The 20,878-nt window shown below is 54.2% G+C and overlaps 1 protein-coding gene across 3 annotated transcripts in view; it reads right to left on the minus strand.

Annotated features, from left to right (window-relative positions):
- Positions 1–9,794: 9,794 nt before the first annotated feature.
- Positions 9,795–20,878, minus strand: part of VIPR2 (vasoactive intestinal peptide receptor 2) — a 69,182-nt gene continuing 58,098 nt past the window's right edge. For 2 of the 3 annotated variants that reach the window (XM_059885787.1, XM_059885788.1), the window contains 5 exons: positions 18,607–18,757; positions 17,569–17,629; positions 16,557–16,626; positions 15,957–16,048; positions 13,767–15,579 (listed from right to left, as the gene is read on the minus strand). In XM_059885787.1, the coding sequence (XP_059741770.1) occupies positions 14,916–15,579; positions 15,957–16,048; positions 16,557–16,626; positions 17,569–17,629; positions 18,607–18,757 (1,038 nt within the window). In that variant the 3' untranslated portion in view covers positions 13,767–14,915. Of the gene's footprint in view, positions 11,069–11,665; positions 11,708–11,793; positions 11,924–13,766; positions 15,580–15,956; positions 16,049–16,556; positions 16,627–17,568; positions 17,630–18,606; positions 18,758–20,878 lie in introns of those variants that run through there. The other variant, NM_001206781.1, reaches the window with a different exon arrangement.

Consider the following 20,878-nt stretch of genomic DNA (forward strand, 5'->3'; position numbering starts at 1 on the left):
AGGAGATGCAAGGACTGAGATCATAAAATCTGTTCCTAAAAACATCCAACTATCTAAAGACCTGTCCCACCAGATTCCCTGGAGCACAGAGTGCCTCACTGTTAGGGTCGCCAGTGTTAGGGTCGCCAGCTAGCAGCATGGGGTTTGATCTCCGTGGGGGCAGATGGCAAACGCCTTTGTTGCTGAGTCATTGGCAATGCTCTTGGTAAGTGCCAATTTGCCATTGACACTGGTGACATGACCTGTCTTGAATCCCCTTCTGCTGAAGACGTGTTTGTAGAGCCCTCAGCTCTTCACACACGTGCTGTACGTATGTCCACTGCCCAGGATGAAGGAAATATCTACTGTTTTAAATGGCTATTGCAGTTATTTTATATAATCTTATGTCATGTAATTCAATATTGAGATTGCTTTTTACATTTTCATTTCATTTTAAAAGCAGTTTAATTATTTAGACCATCTCTACTTAGACTGATTCAGGGCTAACAGGTTTTATAATACCATCATTTCTCATTCTTGAAAATTTTTATTTTCTCTATTTGTTGAACTGTTGACATGCCATGTTGTTAAAAAAAAAAAAAAAAAAATTGGAGTTCCTGGGTGGCGTCTGAGTCCTGAGTCTGGCGTTTTCTGAGCATTTATGTCTTTTCCTGCCTTTACACATGAAGAGATCTGGCTGGGTATAAATCTGATGTCTAGGTTTGTAGAGAAATCTGACAGTGGCTTGATTTTCAGCCTTTATTTGTTTCAATGTTTGTAGAAGATTTTTAAATTACAAAAAAGTCAGAATATAACTTAGAAGAATAATTTGAAGCTCAATTACTACTGCCACACATACCTCCCACATACTTTGAATCTGAATTATCACAAAATCCACTTAATGGAAATCTGAGTTACATTATGGAGGCTTAGCCCTTTAGTTAATGAGCTTCCCAGGGGACTCAGTGGTAAAGACTCTGCCTGCAATGCAAGAAACATGGGAGACACAGGTTCAATCCCAGGGCCGGGAAGATCCCCTGGAGAAGGAAATACCAACGTACTCCAGCTTTCCTGCCTGGAGAATCCAATGGACAGAGGAGTCTGGTGGACCACAGTCCGTGGGGTCACAAAGAGTCGGACACAAGTGAGCACGTACTCACTTAGGTCTTTCAATTCCGTTCAGTTCAGTCACTCAGTCATGTCCAGCTCTTCGTGACTCCATAAACTGCATCACGCCAGGCCTCCCTGTCCATCACCAACTCCCAGAGTTTACCCAAACTCATGTCCATTGAGTCAGTGATGCCATCTAACCATCTCATCCTCTGTCATCCCCTTCTCCTCCTGCCTTTAATCTTTTCCAGCATCAGGGTCTTTTCAAATGAGTCAGCTCTTCGCATCAGGTGGCCAAAATATTGGAGTTTCAGCTTCAACATCACTCCTTCCAATGAACACCCAGGACTGATCTCCTTTAGGAGGGACTGGTTGGATCTCCTTGCACTCCAAGGGACTCTCAAGAGTCTTCTCCAACACCACAGTTCAAAAGCATCAATTCTTCTGTGCTCAGCTTTCTTTATAGTCCAACTCTCATATCCATACATGACCACTGGAAAAACCATAGCCTAAAGACTTAGGTCTTTAGGTAATAGAATAAGATGCTTTCCTCTTTTAAAGACATGTGCCCACAGTTCTACATGAAATTTAATATAAACAAAGTATTGCAAATAAAAAGCAGAAGTAAATACAGACATCATCGCTTCTAAAATCAGTGGAGAGCTTGTCCCTCTTTCCCCACTGAGCCTCTGCTGTGCGGGGCTCCCCTTATGCCCGGAGAAGGCCTCACACCCAGGGTGGAGGGGGGCTGCCCGGGACCCCAAGGCTCAGACAGAGGGCTGGTCCTGGCGAGGGTGGAGGACGCAGCCCGGGAAGGAATGTGTGGTTGTGTTAAAAAGCCAGCGCCTGGGGTGGAGCGCAGGTTCTGATGAATAAACTGTCTCAAGCCTTCGTGTGTGTGGTGTCTGACTGCTGGAGCTGCACCTCAGGGTGGTATGCTGACCTCAAAGGGCGGAGGCCCATGGCACACGGCAGGAGCGTGCTTAAGTGAGAAGGAACTGCCCGCAAGCCAGGTTTGTGGGGTCTCTGTTTCCACTGTTTCCTTCTCATCATAACGTCAGTGTTGGGTACCTCTGTCTTCACCCCCCGATGCTCCTGAGCCCCGAGACTGTGCAGAGACTGTGCATGGCATGACGGACCATCCACCTTCCTGACTGGAGCACGAGTCCTGGGGAGGCAGGGGTCCAATCCATCCACACGTGTTCCCAGAGCCCCACTGCGTGCAGTGCATGTCACACATGCTGGTGACGGGAAGGAAGGACAAGCTGATGAGAACGAGTGACTAGTGGCCCTGGGAGTCACCACTTTAATATTTTGTGTTTTTAATGCCTATCATATGAATTAAGGGCAGGAGGAGAAGGGGGCAACAGAGGACGAGATGGTTGGATGACATCACTCACTCAACAGACACGAGTTTAAGTAAACTCCAGGAGTCAGTGAAGGACAGAGGAGCCTGGCGGGCTTCGGTTCATGGGGTCACAAAGAGTTGGACACAACTTAGTGACTGAACAACAATAACAATATGGATTGAGGCTTCTACATACAGTTTAGGGTTTCTGTTTTCTCCTAACATCCTAAGCATTATCTTTCATCATTTCATCATCTGTATCCAGTGGTCAAATTATATCCCAGGGAACGGCACACTGCTATCTAGTCATGGCCTCAGGGCCCAGTTTTGTCCTGTGGGCATCCTTGTGCATAACAGTTGCTTAAAACCTTTGCCCCTTTTCTTGCTTAGGGTCGACTCCTGTGAAGAAGCACCCGTCTTTATTCGGCCGCCCCGGGGGGCACACAGCTCCTTTGCTGCAGGTGCGGGGTTCAGTGCCCTGACCAGGGGTGGCACTTGGGCCTCCTGCACTGGAGCCGAGAGTCCTCGCCTCAGGACCGCTAGGCAAGTGCCCCGGGATACAGTCTTCAGAAGTTAAGCTGTCAAAGTTTGTGAACATTTTTAAAGTTACTGCTGTCTTTACCAAATCGTTTTCTACAAGTTTTGGGTCAATTTAATCCTATCACTCACATTCCAGGTCCTGCCTCACACGGGCAGAGTTGAACCTCATTTGTTTCACAAGTTATTGTTAAGTGTCAGGAAATAAAAATGCGTCCCTTCACTCTCTTGTGAGACTGAACAAGCTCTGTACGTTTATCAGTCATTTTCATTCGTACTTGGCTTTTTATGTAACCTGCCTACATATTTCTTGGTGTCTTGGCAGGTTTCTTACTGATTGAACCTTAGGAATACTAACTGCTGTTTATAGTTCTTGCAAATATTTTTGTTTGCCTTTTAATTTAGTTTTCGGCTTTTTTGTTTTTTTGATGTGCAGAACTTTAAAATGTTTATGTGGTAAAATGGAGCATGTTTCTTTGGACTTAGGAAGAGTTTTCTCAATTAGTGATAAAAAAATTCACCCATATATTCTTTTTTCATGGACCTATATATTCTTGTACTATCTTTTGGTTTGGATTTTTAATACGTTATTAACTGTTTTATCTTTCCGAGGTTCATATTCATCCATAACGTGAAGTACTAGCATATGTTTTTCTTTTCTGGTTTTAAAATGAGCCTTTTTTTTTTTTCCTATTCTGAAAGGGCCCTTGAGAACCCCTGGTCAGGTGAGGTGTCTCCAGCTCCTGGATGCTGGTGGAACATGCGTGGTTCACGAGGAGCCCACAGGCACCTAGCCTTCCGAGTGGCTCAGACTTGCCCTCCCAGAGCTGTGGATGGGCAGGGCTGTGGGTGGGCCTGGCCCAGACCCTGGCCAGTGCGATGCCAGCCCAGGTCTCCAGCCCGGGCCTGGCTCGTGACCCTGGGGACAGCAAGCGTGTTCTCAGCACAGGGTGGCTGGGCTGCTGGAGGGAAACGTGGTCCGACCGTGAGGCTGGGAAACCTTTGCTTCGTTGACCTTGGCGCCAAATCAGGTCCGTCTGCTATTTGAGAACAGAACTGTCTTAATGAAAAGATCCTATCAAAACAAACCCAAAAATTTTCTGAGGAAGAACTCTGAAATTTCTGGACTGGTTACTTCTCATTCCACACTCGTTACTATGACAACAAGTATCTTTTGGTAAGGCAGATAGCTGGAGACAAAGCGACTACTTGAGAAAATCAGTTACTTTATTTAAACATTTTTTTTTTCCTCAGAGAAATAAATGCTGTCAAATGTAGTCCTAGGAAAATAAAGTGAAGGCCTATTCAGTCCTGGTCTCATCAGTCCAGGGCACCCCTGCCTGCTGACCAGGCCAGGCCGTGGGTGGGTTGGTTGCTGGGACGGCCATGTTCTCCCAGGCACCTCAGCGCCACAGCCACCCTCCAGCCCTCCTGGGGCTGCCTGCGACCTATCCTATCACCAGGGAAATTTTTAACGAAGTCCTGAATCTTTCACAGACCTCTTTCTTAAGTTACTACATCTGTGATCAACAAGCCTAAGGCGTGCCCAGGGGCTCCACGCTCTCTCTCTGCAGCTCGTCGGCTGCCTGCCTGGGGGAAGGACCATGGTTCATGCTGGCCCCCGGGGCCTGGGGCAGGGACCTCGGGGCCCGAGTGGAGGGCGTCCTTCTGTTTCAGGTGCTGCCGCCCAGCCCCTGATCACAGGTGCTGAGACCACATCCCGCAGCCCCGGGGGCCCCGGCTGCTCTTCTTCAGCCACCTGCTCTACTCACTGCCATGTGCAGATGAGCAGCACCAGATGCGCCTCGACGTGATGGATCCATAGGAGCTGGCTTGAGAATCACCTGATCTTTACTCCCTGGAGAGATCTAACACGTCAGCTCTCCAGGAATTCTAAGTTGAGGTTTTCTGCTTCCAAGCATGGAGGAAAGTCAGCAGGATAACGTCTAAGCAGTCTTTGGATGTTGCTGTCCATTGGAAGCACAGGAGACCCTCACCCATTTGATTCTTTATGTCCAGAAAATCTGCCTCCTGAGTTCACAAGTCCCAGGGATGTGGGCCAGAGGAACGACTTCTGCCCTGGGCCAGATCTCTGCAAGGAACACTTCTGTAGGCAGCATGCCCGCCTCGGCCATCACCATTAATGCAGAGCGAGTGAACAGGACCTGCTTTCTGCAGTGACGCCTCAGTCCTGGGGGGCAGAGGCGACCAAGACACCATTTCTCTTAAGAGACTTAGAGTCCAGATGAGAAGCGGCACGAGCGTGTTCACGGTGAGGCTGGTGCCAAGGGAAAGGTGGTGCCTCAGGCCCCTGGGGGAGTCCTCACTCTCAGCCACAGATGGGCACCTGCCACCCACCTCAGCAAGGATTGAACCAGGCGCCGCTGCAGCTGCCGACCCTCAACACCCCCTGAAAGGAGCTCAGGGTGGGGAGAGGAACGAGGCTCTCTGTGCTCCAGGAAAAACTGGCAGAACAGGTCATCAGATAGGTATTTTAGGAGCTGACTTTATGAGTCCAGTTCTTGTTATCACCTATCTAGAACACTAAAATCTTTCACGGTGATGACTGCTCCTCATGACTAGCAGAAACCTTCTGCACAAAAAATACATGCCCGATTGTATGTACGCCCCCTTCACTGAAATCACATGTATACTGACCTTCCCTCCTACTTCTTACGAACACTCTCAGAACTATCGGAAATGCTGTCTCCTGGGCTATAGTCCTCTTTTTGCCCCCAGTAAAACTTAACCTGCAACTCTCATGTTCTGCATTTCTGGTTAGCCCAGTCTGCCGGCAGGGAGTGCAACTGCTTTGTGGGGTGGGCTGAGAACCGGGGGTCACGGTGGTGAGGGTCCCCCAGAGCACAGTGTGACATGAAGTGCACATCAGGAAGGTCATCCTGTGGATGACTTGGGGAGAATTCGGGGGAGAAGCAGCACCAAGAGCCCAGCTAAGAAGCTGTTGGTTAACACCAACAAAATGAGGTCATAGAGGAGGGGGTGGGGGTGGCCCCCCACTTTCCTCCAGCTTCTCCATCACAAAGTCCTAAGCCTGTCTGATGAGGAGCAACCCTCCTCAGAGGGACAGAAGAGGAGGATGCTTTGCAAAGGCCCTGGGGAGGCAGCTGGGGGTGCCTCCCCGGAAATACTCCCTGACTGGCATTCACGAGTGTGTTTTGCGTGCGCACACAAACACAGAACCTGGAACTATGCTTCCAGAGATGGGCCTTCTACAGTGCCAAGAACAGAGAGTCCTTGGGTTTCAGAGCAGGCTGACAGTTTTGGGAAAATGCATTGACCCAAGCCCGGGAAAGTCTGCAGGGTGACGAGTCACCTTATCACGGGGTCTTACTATATTGTGTGACTTAAACCTGAAAGGGTTGTGATTGCATGAAGATCAGAAAACCACAAATTTTGCATATTCTGGATGCATGATCGCAATGACTGAATGATTAATACGAAAGCTTGTGTCGTTAGGCGTCCTGGGTTTACACGCCGCTTCTCATACTTTGTCGCCCATGGCATCCAGCACACAAGGATTTGTAAAACCCTAAATCGCCAAAGGTTTACCGCATGATTGCACTCATCTCACACGCTAGTAAAGTAATGCTCAAAATTCTCCAAGCCAGGCTTCAGTAATACGTGAAGAACTTCCAGATGTTCAAGCTGGTTTTAGAAAAGGCAGAGGAACCAGAGATCAAATTGCCAACATCCACTGGATCATCGAAAAAGCAAGAGAGTTCCAGAGAAACATCTATTTCTGCTTTATTGACTATGCCAAAGCCTTTGACTGTGTGGATCACAATAAACTGTGGAAAATTCTTCTATGGATGGGAATACCAGACCACCTGATCTGCCTCTTGAGAAACCTATATTCAGGTCAGGAAGCAACAGTTAGAACTGGACATGGAACAACAGACTGGTTCCAAATAGGAAAAGGAGTACGTCAAGGCTGTATATTGTCACCCTGCTTATTTAACTTTATGCAGAGTACATCATGAGAAATGCTAAGCTGGATGAAGCACAAGCTGGAATCAAGATTTCCGGGAGAAATACCAATAACCTCAGATATGCAAATGACACCACCCTTATGGCAGAAAGTGAAGAGGAACTCAAATGCCTCTTGATGAAAGTGAAAGTGGAGAGTGAAAAAGTTGGCTTACAGCTCAACATTCAGAAAACGAAGATCATGGCATCTGGTCCCATCACTTCATGGGAAATAGATGGGGAAACAGTGGAAACAATGTCAGACTATTTTTTTGGGCTCCAAAATCACTGCAGATGGTGATTGCAGCCATGAAATTAAAAGACGCTTACTCCTTGGAAGAAAAGTTATGACCAACTTGGACAGCATATTCAAAAGCAGAGACATTACTTTGCCAACAAAGGTTCGTCTAGTCAAGGCTATGGTTTTTCCAGTAGTCATGTATGGATATGAGAGTTGGACTGTGAAGAAAGTTGAGCGCCGAAGAATTGATGCTTTTGATCTGTGGTGCTGGAGAAGACTCTTGAGAGTCCCTTGGACTGCAGGGAGATCCAACCAGTCCATTCTGAAGGAGATCAGTCCTGGGTGTTCATTGGAAGGACTGATGCAGAAGCTGAAACTTCAATATTTTGGCCGCCTCATGTGAAGAGTTGACTCATTGGAAAGGATGCTGATGCTGGGAGGGATTGGGGGCAGAAGGAGAAGGGGAGGCCAGAGGATGAGATGGCTGGATGGCATCATCGACTCGATGGACATGAGTTTGAGTGAACTCTGGGAGTTGGTGATGGACAGGGAGGCCTGGCGTGCTGCAATTCATGGGGTCGCGAAGAATCAGACACGACTGAGCCACTGAACTAAACTGAACTGAAATCTCCCAAGGAGAGACTGGAACTGCTCAGCCTCCTTTTTTTGTGATTATATTCCAATAGTTTGCATCCCCTGTGGTGCAGTGCCAGTGGTTGAATATAAGCAGCTTTAACAACGATACCAGTGACAGCTCTGGGTCAGTGTTGGCACTGAGGCCTGTTGTCCCGGGCTCCAGTCAGGACGCCCCGGGAGGTGGGACTGCTGTCAGGAGCAAGGGGACCTCCGGCCACCTCTGCCCACTCCCCTGTCCTCATTAAAGCTTTAGAGAGGAGAGGAAGTGACAGGCTCTTTTCCTTCCATCTTCCAAAGAGCATGCTTCTGTATAAAAGATGCCCTAAATCCTTTGTTGATGTACACAAGCTGAGCGCGCTTCTTGGAGGGCTCATGGCCAGTGACGCAAACAGGTGACAGATGCACATCGTCCACAGTCTATGCTGAGTCTCGCCCCCGTTCCCAAGAATAAACACATTAATCTGTAAACTTTCAACAGGGCCTGAGTCAGGTAGGCCGGCCACCTGGAGCAGCGGCTGGCTCCCTGACGCCTGCATCAGTGGGTCGGGCTGAGGCTCAGGACCAAAGGAAAAGCTTTCCGTAAAGAAGAGATGCTCACCGTCCTCAAGACTGAGGACAGGCAGATTGGAGTGAAGAGAGAAGGGAAGCCCACCGATGCGTCAACCACAGCTCGGCCAGAGCGGTACTGCTCCCACCTCTTCCTGGGCCACGCCTGCCGGGAGCCCAGCGCATGCGCAGGGCCCCCGACTTCCGGGCCGGGTGTGCGGGAGTGCTGGCGCAGACGCAGAAGCGCTCAGACGCTCATGAGCGGGGTGGGGCGGGGTGGAATAAACGTGGCGTGTGTGCAACGGAGACTCACGCAGCTGTTAGGGGTGAGTCCGCACACATCTAGACAGGCAAGATCCACACACGTCTGACCCAATGGAAAGGCAAGTTGCAGAAATGTCTGTACAATATAACGTACTCTCCACGAGGAAGAGAAGAAAGAGTGTGAGAGAGGGAGAGAAGTTTGCATGGGCCCAGAAGAAAATGTCGGGAAAACACCACGCACTCATGATGGTAATATTGAGTTCCCGAGCGGTGAGAGGCAGATGGCGGATGGAATTCACAGCTTTTTCACTTTTTAGCTAATATCTGCCTCTGATGTTTGAGCTTTGGTAGCTCCTCTGAATAGCTTCTCTAGTCTGAAAATGGCACCACCGGAAAAAACTGCCGTTCTTGATAAGAAAGGAAGGCGCTGGCTGTTTTCGTCTATAGAGGTGGCGTCTTCTGCAAAGTGGCCCCTGGGCACACACCCGCCCCCACGGTGTGCGTTCATTTCAGTTCCCCAAGTCTGGGACAGACCTGATGCGAGTCCTCACGAAGGTCCTTCCACCAGCAGACATCTGACAGAGTCCTGTCACCTGGAGCCTGGGGCTCTTAGAAACCACCAGAGGCGGGTCTCCGCTCGTTTCTAAGTCTTCTCTAGCTCTGCCTCTGGAGATCGCAGGTGCGATGCCTTGGCACTGTGCGATATTCCCCTTGGAATGAGGCGGTTTGACTGAGCATGGGGTTTATTAGAAATAGATTTTGTCTATCTGTGGCACAAATGCCACAGTTAGGAGTTTGCTCGCAGAAGGCACGCACACACGCATGCACACACGCACACACACGAGAGCACGTGTGTGCTCAGCCCTGCCCTGGTGAGCAGGTCCCCAGGTTCCATGGAGCGGGGGTGTGTGTCTTGGGAGCGGCAGCCCCCTCCCCACGTCCAGGGGTGCCGGGAGCCCCTGCATGGACCAGGCCTGTAAGGAGCAGTCCCGACTGGTGCCAGTGCCCGGGAGGCGATGGCGTCCAGAGGCCTGAGCTGCCGTCCGCCCGCCCCCACCAGCCCACCCTCCGCCGGAGCTCCTCTTCACAGGCGGGAAGGCTTCCTCCGAACGTCCTCAGGATGTTGATGCTATCAGAGTCAGCCAGCAACAGACACGAAATGGGTTTTATTCAAGCGGCCACGCACGGCGGCTGGGGCACACTCCAGGCACACGTTTACAGCACTTTGCAATGACAGGTTGGGCGCTTCGGTCACCTCTGTCCTGCTAATGGGGAGTGACAGGCAGTCTCCCCCCTGCTCCCATTGGGCCGGACCACCAGTCCTAGGCTCGTGGCCTTGGCTCCGGCAGCTGACAGACCCCCGGGTGCTCATCCAGCACCCCCGCCATACGGCGGCCCTGAGAGGCTTGCTCGCTGTCTGAGCTGGGATTCCGCTGCCGGGCCCCCCGCGGCTGCCCCAGGCTCTGGGCCAGGCTCCTCTCACCGGGGGCCGGGCACACCCCCAGGGGGCCTCTGCTGGGTGACAAGCCTCCCAGTCTTGCCCAGGCTGTCCAGCCTACTCCTCAGCCCAGCCCTGCGCCCCGGCCCCGCTGCCCAGCGCCGGCCATCCTGACGACAGGCACCCACGCTCAGGTCTGTGATGCCCCAAGACAAAGGCTCCATGGCCTTGTTGGTAAGGGGGGCCTGATGTCACAGAGCGGCTGGAGAACTGAGCGCAGCAGCAGAGAGGCGAGAGTCCCGATGTGGCGTGAGCAGGGTGGGGCCGCGGGGCACCCAGGGGTGCGAGGCAAGGGGCCCAGCTGGGCTTGCAGGAGGCTCCCTGGAAGCCTCGGAGGGGGTGGAGGCCCACATGTCCCGCACCCAGCGGGGTGGACCGCCCCTGTGACTAGGGGTGGGAGACCAGCGGTGGAGGTCATGCAGAGACGGGGTAACCACGTCCCTGAGGGCCAGCGCCCCAGCTCAGGCCTGCGCCCCCCGAGAACTGGCGCTGAGATCAGAAACCCCTTCCTTCTTCCACAGTAGCTGGACCCAAGTCCTGGGTTCCACCACTGTGGTCTTTGTTAGTCTCTTTGGAAATGGGCCTGTCTGCCAAACGTGTGAAGTACAAAGTGCCCGGCTGCTGGCGTTTGACAATCGTGAGCTTTAAGTCCCGGGTGTTTTGAGGTCCCCCAGTCCCCCAGGGGCTCAGCTAGGCCCGGCTCCGGGGGGTCAGCGCCGAGTCCGCTCGGGCCCCCACTGAGGCACCCTTAGATGACTGAGGTCTCCGTCTGCAGCAGGGACGGGGCCCGGGAGCCGCGGGGGCCCTGCAGGGCGCCGTCGGAGCCGGTCCTGGAGATGGATGAGCTGTGCAGCCGGTAGTCCCGGGCAGAGGGCCGGCTGGGCCACAGGCCGCGCCACGTGCGTCTCAGCTCGCTCTGCACCTGGAGCGGGGCACGGCCACACAGGCTCAGCGGGCGGGAGCCGGGGGCCTGCAGCCCGGGGCCTGCAGCCCCGGAGCAAATCTCCCCCTGTGGCCCGCTTCTGGGTGTGGAAGCTGTGATATCCGTGGACGGAGTCAGGCGGGCTTGGGAACCAGGAGGGGACAGGGACTCGGGGAGTGCCAGAGAAGAGTGCTCTGACCTGGAGCCGGAGGCAGCTGAGATGCACGGGAGGGCTGAGCAGAGAGCTATGAGCACTGGCAGTGGCATTGACCCCGGCAGGATGACCCCCAGAAGGTGGGCCCACTCCAGATCTTTTCAAGTGAAGTCGGTCAGTTGTGTCCAACTCTTTTGTGACCCTATGGACTGTAGCTCACCAGGCTCCTCCGTCCATGGATTTTCCAGGCAAGAATACTGGAGTGGGTTGCCATGTCCTTCTCCAGGGGAGCTTCCTAACCCAGGGATCGAACCCGGGGCTCCCACGTTGGAGGTGGATTCTTTACTGTCTGAGCCCCCAGGGAAGCAGGTCCTTTAGGGGTGTTTTAAGGAATCCCCCACGAGCCGGGAGCCTATGCTTCCCTGGGAGGCCAAAGGACTCACCTCGCTGTTGAGGAAGCAGTAGAGAACCGCCACCACCAGGCCCTGAAAGGGAGAAGGTACTGGTCAGAGGCCACCGGTCCACCCCCCGCCACCCCCACCCCCGGGACTCGTGGCCCCGCCCGCCGCACCTGAAAGGATCCTAGGCACAACTCGAACAGAATCTGGTACTTGGAGGAGATGCGGATGGGAAAGACAGCGAACACCATGTAGTGGACTCCAAACAGCGGGATGAGCAGCAGGGTGGACTTGGCCAGCCTCCTGCAGCGGAGAGAGTGGTCATGCTCTGGGCAACCGAGGGCCTCCCTACGCAGCCACACTTCTGCCCATCCCAGGAGAGTGTGCAAAAGCAGGGGCAAGCACCACTCTGCCCCACAGAGCAGCAAAGCCCTCTTGGGAATCTTGGCCAATCGGAAAGGGCGGCACTGGTCTGAGCAGGTCAGACAGCCCTGTGTGTCCCTCGTTTAGAAGCAGGGACGGGGCAAGCATCCCCAGCATCCAGAGGATGGGGCGAATTTTAGTTTCAGATCCAAAGAGCAGATGCTGCAAGGCTGCCCCTGGGCACAAGTGAGACCGTGTCCCCCTGACGGCCATGGACAGGTCCTGCGGGCGACCCTGCTGTGGGGCCCAGACATCTGAGGAGTGGGAGAGCTTGGACCCTATTTCACTTCCCTGCCGGGGAGCTCTTACCCTCTTAACCAAAGAGCAGACTTTCTTCTCACTGCAGTGGTGTTGAAAGCAAGACAGCTGAACTCAGTCCTACCTGCCCCCAAGCCTGTCCCACGCCCCAACCAGGTACAGGTCATTTCCGCTAAGTCAGCATTTCCCAGGCCCCAGCACCGGCCCCGGCACCGCCCGAGGCCATGCTGAAGCGGGCCTCCTCCGACTCAGCGTCTGGGTCTCAGTGCTGAGTCCTTCTTCAAGTGCACAGAGGTGCTGCAGCTGCTGAGCGGAACCCCCTCGGAGAAACTGCTGTGAGCCAGGGACTCTCACAGCTGCACACAAGAGTCATCGGGGGGGCTCTTCAGACTTGGAATCCAAACTGCACCCCATCCAGTTACGTCAGGTCTCTTCGGGTGACCTGGCCTCTTCCCAGGGGAGTCCCCGTGGCTGTATCTGATGCAGTGACCCCACCACGGTCTGAGGGTCAGGAGCCCTGGGGTCACCGGGAGGACGGGCAGGCAGGCAGGGGCTGGGCCCCCTCATGACCCCAGCAACCAGCCACCACCCGGATGACCAGCCTCATCCTGGCAAAGTGGAGGGAACCAAGGGAGGGGTGCCTCCGGCTCCTCCCCACCTGCTCTGCTGGGTTGGCACCACCCAGTACTTTGGAAGACCCTGATGCTGGGAGAGATCGAAAGCGGGAGGAGAAGGGGATGACAGAGGATGAGATGGTTGGATGGCATCACCAACTCAATGGACATGAGTTTGAGAAAACTCCAGGAGACAGTGAAGGACAGGCAGCCTGGCGTGCTGCAGTCCATGGAGTCACAAACAGTTGGACACAACTGAGCGACTGAATTGAACTGAACCGAATACTCAGAAAGAAGTCACCACTTTGCTGACGTGTTTTGAGACACCTACAGAGTTCACAAGGGGTTTCCTTGTATTGGGTGATCTGCACAAGCTCTGCCCCAGCTGCACGCGTGACCAGGGCCTCGCTGGGCGGGGAGGCCTCAGGACCCCCCACCAGCATGTACAGGCCTGACCGTCTGACCATAGCACACGGCAGTCTCGCGGGCTTCAGCACCGCGGCCGGTGTCCACCCGGCAAGTGAGGCTGAGGTTCTGCAGGAAGCAGCCCATTAGGCAGATGTCAGAGAGACCTGCCTGGACTCCTGCAGTTGAGACTCTGCTGGTCTCTAGAAAGGGGGCTTAGAGGTGGGACTCCTGTGCCTGGGGATCTGCCACTTCTGTTATGAGATGGAGACAGAAAACACACCAAAATACAGCCAGGCGAGCATCACAGATGTGCTCTGCCTTTTTTGTTATTCTGAAAAAAGAGTAGATTCTATTATCCGCATCTTCGGGGTCTGCAATTCCCGCCCCCGTTTGCCTGAACCCAAGGCTGGACCAGCTGCACCAGCCCCTCCACACTGGACTAGTTTTAGTTACACTCGAGTCGCAGACTTTATTTTTCTTTATAAATTCTTGATAGATTTACAGAGTCTTCCAGTTCCTTTACAGAGTTCTCAGTCCTCGTTAATTAGCTGGATGAGGGTGGGTGATTACTTAAACTCTGCTCTCTTTCTAATGAGGGAGATGATATCCACCTTTCTGTTACCATTCAGGCAACAAACACCAGTTCAGTTCAGTCGCTCAGTCGTGTCCGACTCTTTGCGACCCCATGAATCACAGCACGCCAGGCTTCCCTGTCCATCACCAACGCCCGGAGTTCACTCAGACTAACATCCATCGAGTCGGTGATGCCATCCAGCCATCTCATCCTCTGGCCTCCCCTTCTCCTCCTGCCCCCAATCCCTCCCAGCATCAGAGTCTTTTCCAATGAGTCAACTCTTCACATGAGGTGGCCAAAGTACTGGAGTTTCAGCTTTAGCATCAGTCTTTCCAAAGAACACCCAGGGCTGATCTCCTTTAGGATGGCCTGGTTGGATCTCCTTGCAGTCCAAGGGATTCTCAAGAGTCTTCTCCAACACCACAGTTCAAAAGCATCAATTCTTCAGCACTCAGCTTTCTTCACAGTCCAACTCTCACATCCATACATGACCACTGGAAAAATCATAGCCTTGACTAGACAGACCTTTGTTAGCAAAGTGATGTCTCTGCTTTTCAGTATGATGTCTAGGTTGGTCATAACTTTTCTTCCAAGGAGTAAGCATCTTTTAATTTCATGGCTGCAGTCACCATCTGCAGTGATTTTGGAGCCCCCCAAAATAAAGTCTGACACTGTTCCCACTGTTTCCCCACCTATTTCCCATGAAGTGATGGGACCAGATGCCATGGTCTTCGTTTTCTGAATGTTGAGCTTTAAGCCAACTTTTTCATTCTACACTTTCACTTTCATCAAGAGGCTTTTTAGTTCCTCTTCACTTTCTGCCAGAAGGGTGGTGTCATTTGCATATCTGAGGTTATTGATAGTTCTCCCGGCAATCTTGATTCCAGCTTGTGCTTCTTCCAGCCCAGCCTTTCTCATGATGTACTCTGCACAGAAGTTAAATAAGCAGGGTGACAATATACAGCCTTGATGTACTCCTTTTCCTATTTGGAAACAGTCTGTTGTTCCATGTCCAGTTCTAACTGTTGCTTCCTGACCTGCATATAGGTTTCTCAAGAGGCAGGTCAGGTGGTCTGGTATTCCCATCTATCAGACTTTTCCACAGTTTATTGTGATCCACACAGTCAAAGGCTTTGGCATAGTCAATAAAGCAGAAATAGATGTTTTTCTGGAACTCTCTTGCTTTTTCGATGATCCAGCGGATGTTGGCAATTTGATCTCTGGTTCCTCTGCCTTTTCTAAAACCAGCTTGAACATTAGGAAGTTCATGGTTCACATATCGCTGAAGCCTGGCTTGGAGAATTTTGAGCATTACTTTACTAGCATGTGAGATGAGTGCAATTGTGTGGTAGTTTGAGCATTCTTTGGCATTGCTTTTCTTTGGGACTGGAATGAAAACTGACCTTTTCCAGTCCTGTGGCCACTGCTGAGTTTTCCAAATTTGCTGGCATATTGAGTGCAGCACTTTCACAGCATCATCTTTCAGGATTTGAAATAGCTCAACTGGAATTCCATCACCTCCACTAGCTTTGTTTGTAGTGATGCTTTCTAAGGCCCACTTGACTTCCCATTCCAGGATGTCTGGCTCTAGGTCAGTGATCACACCATCGTGATTATCTTGGTCGTGAAGATAATCTGAGTCGTTATTAAGTACAAGGCCCACATGAGGTGTTGCCTGGACCCTGTGGTCAGACAGGGAAGACAGAACCAAATATAAAATGCAAAGACGTGTGGCCAAGGAGAAAGGTCAGGGTACAAAAGAGGAGAGTGGACAGACACTTGGATACCCAGCTCTCCAGAGGCTGTGCACACTGGCGGCAAGGGAAGCACCCAGCCTGAACAATGGCCTTGGCGACGCTGCCCTTGGACAGGTCACTCCAAGTCTAGGGGTCCCTGTAAATTGGCCCAGGGCACACTCCTGTGGCTAAAGGAGACGACGTGGGGTCATGTGTGGGTCCCCAGGCCCCAGTTTCTCTGCTCTGCACACACGTACTCCAAGTTGTCAGGCCGCGTGCGGCTGCTGAGGGTGGTTCGGAGCTGGCTCAAAACACATACTCACTTGTACTGTGACTGGTCGTTGCCACCGACATCTGGGGACGTCAACTTCTGCAGTAAAATTCGTATAATGCTAACAAAAAGGATGAAATTGACCTGCACAAAAAGAGATGACATTTCAGGGTGTGAAGTCCCCCTGCAAGGGAGGCGGCGAGGCCAGGATGTCTGCAGCTCAGCCTCGCCCAAAATGGGGCTCCGGGCCCCACTGGCTCAGGAGCGCCAGTGCCCTGCCCAGTCGGGTCTGCTCCCCCTGCCCGCCCCCCAGGTCAGAGCAGGGCAGTCTGTCTGTGGCGTCACCTATGTGTTGACCCCAGGCTGCAGCAGTTTAGTTGAGAACATTAAGACGTGCATTCCACAGATGGAAATCCAGTTGAGATCCAAGGCTGCACACTTTGGGGAGCTGACTGTGCCCCCCTCCAAAGGTGCATCTCCCTCTTGCCCTCCCCTTCCTCCTGACGGTGGGCCGAGCCACCTGTGGTAGAGCTCAGCCTGGGATTCTTGTCTCGAGAGGCTGAGTGGAACGGGGCCGTCTGTATTCACCACAGGGCTCTCTGCCCAAGTGCAGCCTGGTGGTAACTCAGGTTTCCACACAGAAGTCACTTACTATAATAGAAATTAAAATTGGTGTTCGTATAACCCACCAAGGAACACTGTGGTCATTGGTATCCCAGCAACTATTGAAGAAAGAGAAGGAAAATCACATTATCACGGATTCCATCTACAAACAAAGCATAGGAGGATAACACAGGCCTGTGGCTGCACCCCTTCCGAGGGGCTTGCCAAACCAGCCGGCACCCCCCACCCCGCCACGATGAACCCCTGACTCACAGGTTTGTTGGGTGGTCCCTCCTGACCGCCACGCCCTGTCTCCGGGAGGAAGCTGGGACAGCAGGCTTGTACAACGCCCCCCGATTGCCTGTTAACTCACACCCCTCCCAGCAGAACAGACCCACCCTTGTTCTGGAGCCTGGCTGGTTCCGACAGGAGGGTGTGGAGTCCTGGAACTCAGTGTGGCCTGTCTAGACCTGCAGCCCCGGCCTCCCCTGCAGGTAGAGGCCCACGGCAGTGAGTGAGCAAGACTGAGCTGGAGAACTGCCCAAAGAGCCAGGGACAGAAGCACACCAATAAACTGGACCTGTGTGAGCGCCAAGCTTGGGGTGTTTGTTACTGGCAGGGGGCGGCTGGGAGGGGGCGGCAGGTGGACCCGGGCCTGCACGAGGCACAGCAGCTGCTGGGCTCCACGGTGGGAGCTGGGGTGCCTCAGGCTAGGCACGGCCTGCCCCACCGTGCACACAGCAGAAGCCTCTGGGCCTGGCCCAGCCGCAGGGCCTCAGAGGGCTGAGCCCGGATGCCCTCCTGCTGGGCTCCCACTTGGCTCCGGGCCACACCAGTCTCCCTGAGACGTGGCTCTGTCTCTGCCTGGCAGACCCCAGGCCCCGCTCCACGGCCAGCCCCCATTCAGCTCCACCTGCTCCGTGGCACCTGTCCGAGGTCCCCACCCTGAGTCGCCCCCTGAGCGTCCAGAGGCTGCCTTCTGCCTAGACACAAAGCTGCCCTCTGGCTCGCCAGGCCCTCTGTCAGCGGCGCTCCCCCTCAGCCACAGGCACAGCACTCACCCCGTGTCCTCCAGCAAGAGCCGAGCCACAGTCCACGCACCCGTGCAGACAGTGGGGATGCCTGCAGAGAGACACCCGGTCACCCCGGCCCGGCGCTGGCCACCTGGACCAGCCCAATGGGGACGCACACGGGAGCCTTCGTGAGCCCCCTGCCAGCAGGGACAAGGGCTTTCTGACGGACAGATTAATGGAAACTCTTCATAAATATGGAGAAGGCAATGGCACCCCACTCCAGTACTCTTGCCTGGAAAATCCCATGGACAGAGGAGCCTGGTGGGCTGCTGTCTACGGGGTTGCACAGAGTTGGACATGATTGAAGTGACTTGGCGGCGGCGGCAGCAGCTTCATAAATACACACAGGCTTACCCTCACGCCTTACTAAGCAGTGAAGATAATTAAATACGAGTTTGAAGGCTTCACAGGCCTGAAACGCATGTGTTTCTGGATGTTGGTACCAACGTGCTGGAGAGGCTGTGTCCCGACTTGGCAGAGACCTGAAGGGGCGCCCCTCACTGCGAAGGTGGGGCCCGCAGCTTCACCCCTTTCCGATTCCAGCTTAGGCAGAGCCCCACTGATGAGCATGTTAGGGGGACCTCGCTGGGGATGGTCTCCCTGCTCCTTCTCCCAGGCCCCTTCTTTCTGGTTCTCCCCTGACCCCCCGCCTCGGTTGGGGTTCACCCCAGGAATGAGAGTCACAGTGGTTTTAAACCAGGTTCTAGGGCTTCCCTGGTAGCTCAGCTGGTAAAGAATCCTCCTGCAATGTGGGATACCTGGGTTCAATCCCTGGGTCGGGAAGATCCCCTGGAGAAGGGAAAGGCTGCCCACTCCAGTAATACTTAGAATTCCATGGACTGTGTAGTCCATGGGGTTGCAATGAGTCCGACACGACTGAGCAACTTTCACTTTCATTTCCTGGCTCCCCAAACATTAAGGTGTTGACTCCCTTCCTCCGGGGCAGCCCAAGGTTTTTCTGAGCGGACAGCGTCTCTGTGGGTAGGTCCGAGCCAGGGGCACCTGGCAGGCAGGGGGAGTCCTCACCCCATCCGATCAGGAGGTAGGCCCGGAAGCGCCGGCCGGGGGCGAAGATGACGGCGAGCAGGGTGTGGAGGTAGAGCCCCTCCACCAGCAGCCAGTAGAAGTTGGCCATGATGCAGTACTGGAAGAAGACCAGGCTCAGCTTGCAGCCCACCTGCACGGGGAGGGGCCGCGTGAGCGCGCGCCACCACAGGCCCGGCTCCGGGCCCTGCTGTGCAAGGAGCGCGGAGGTGCCTCCCGGAGGCGCGAGCGTGTGCGTGTGCGCGTCCGGCGAGGCCTGCAACCTGCGGAGGGCGACACGGGCCGGGAAGACGCACACCACGCCCGAGGGGACGGTCACCCTGGGTGACGCGTGGGGCCCGGCCCCCCTCCTCCTGTCGCCTCGTCCCCACTAACCCTCCGCTCACTCCCACTTCCCTCCTCTCTCCCTCCTCACTGTGGACTCTTAACAAGAGACAAGAAGTAAAGGAAAAAACAAGAGAAACCACCAAACAAAATGTTTCCTCAGGTGTTTAGAAAGGGGAAATTTAGGCTTTAGGTCACTAAGCTTATATAAATGCACCGAAAACAACCCCCCAGCACGTTTATTATTCTGTATCTTTACAGCCTGCAGCCCAGATACATACTTGTGGACGGATGGGCTGGATACACTGAGACGTGCGGATAGACCCGCCCACGTGCACTTGGTGGGCGGGCAAGAAACGCCTGGCAGCCCTTCAGGCAGGCGCGGCTGCACATCTCCAGGCCGCTCGCTGCCGGTGCCTGGCACTAGGTTTCTCTCGCTCTGTTTCTTTCTAAGGCAGTTAAGCTTTACCAATGCCGAGTGTGGGGCGGGGGTCCGGCATGTGGAGGACAGCAGGGCTGGGCCCGGTAAGTGGAAAGAGGCACGCTAAAACCCATCGATGAGACCCCGGGACTGGCGCCCCTCGCTGGAACACTAACAGAGGCCGGCCTGGGTGTCGGGGAGAAGGAGCCCCCCATCGATGAGACCCCAGGACTGGCGCCCCTTGCTGGAACACTGACAGAGGCCGGCCTGGGTGTCGGGGAGAAGGAGCCCCCCATCGATGAGACCCCGGGACTGGCGCCCCTCGCTGGAACACTGACAGAGGCCGGCCTGGTGTCGGGGAGAAGGAGCCCACGCCCGAGGGTGGAGGGGCCCACGGTGAGCCCTGCTGGCCAGGGCAGGGGCATCCTGCACACGGGGCGCCCACGGCGACCAGCTCTGCTTGTTACAACTTAAATACACATGCCCTTCACTGCCTCCAGTCTCTCTCCAGTCCCCCCTGACCAAGTGGTGGCAGAAATAGAAACCAAGGTGTGTCTGTTACTGGCGGGATGGTCGCACAGACTACGTCACACCTTCCAGATTCAAAGTAAGAGACCCTGGGACCCTGGTAGACTCAGAGTTTCCAAGATACACTGTTGAAGGAGGAAAAAAGACAAAGTGTGTTTAACATGATTCCAATTCCTTCTTCTTAGTAAAAGGTTTAAAATGCCATGTCTGCACTTCTTCACTGCAGCTCATACGCCATCAACACACTCCAAGGGCAGAGGCTCTGGGGTGAGGGGCTGTCTGCTGACCTTCAGTCATGCGAAGGCCGAGAGGCCAGCGGCCAGGACTGCACCCTGCTTGGTTCCCAGCGGGTCCTTGGCCAGTCCTGTGCCGTCTGGGAGCCTCTACCACCCACGGCAGCCAGGCATGCAGGGCACTGAGCCCCAGGGCCTGCAGGAGGTCCTGCTGAAGGTCAGCTTCGGGTGGCCCTCGGGTCGCTTCTTTTCTCCAGACTGCAGCCAGTTTCCACGGTTTGGATGAAACCCAAGCCAAGGAGCAGCAGCGAGGCGCCCGTGTGTGGGCTGGCCTTGGTAGGGACGGAAGCCGGGTTCTGCCTCTAGGTCCACTTTATGAGCCAGTACAGCTGGCTTCTTTGAGGGCCAACCCCTTGCAAAGGACGAGAAAACTGCACCCACATCCACGACTGTCCAAGGCACAATCCGGGGTCACACCTGGGAACGCTTGCCTCTCAGGCTCTATGGGGACATAAGCAACTCCCTACGGTGCTGGGGAGACTTACAGCGTCCACAGGTGCTAAGAGCAAGCAAACAGGAGATCTTACTTAAACGTGTGGAAGTGACGGCTGCAGGGCTGGGGAAGGAGGCTTTGTCACCTCTGCGGGCCTGAAGCCCGGAGCCGTCACTGCTCAGCGAGCAGCAGAGGTGAGGGCCACGGCCACGGCCACTTTCGTGGTTTCTGGTGTCTTGTGTGCCAGCTGCCCCA

Source organism: Bos taurus, chromosome 4, assembly GCF_002263795.3.
Source record: "Bos taurus isolate L1 Dominette 01449 registration number 42190680 breed Hereford chromosome 4, ARS-UCD2.0, whole genome shotgun sequence".
Taxonomy (NCBI): domain Eukaryota; kingdom Metazoa; phylum Chordata; class Mammalia; order Artiodactyla; family Bovidae; genus Bos; species Bos taurus.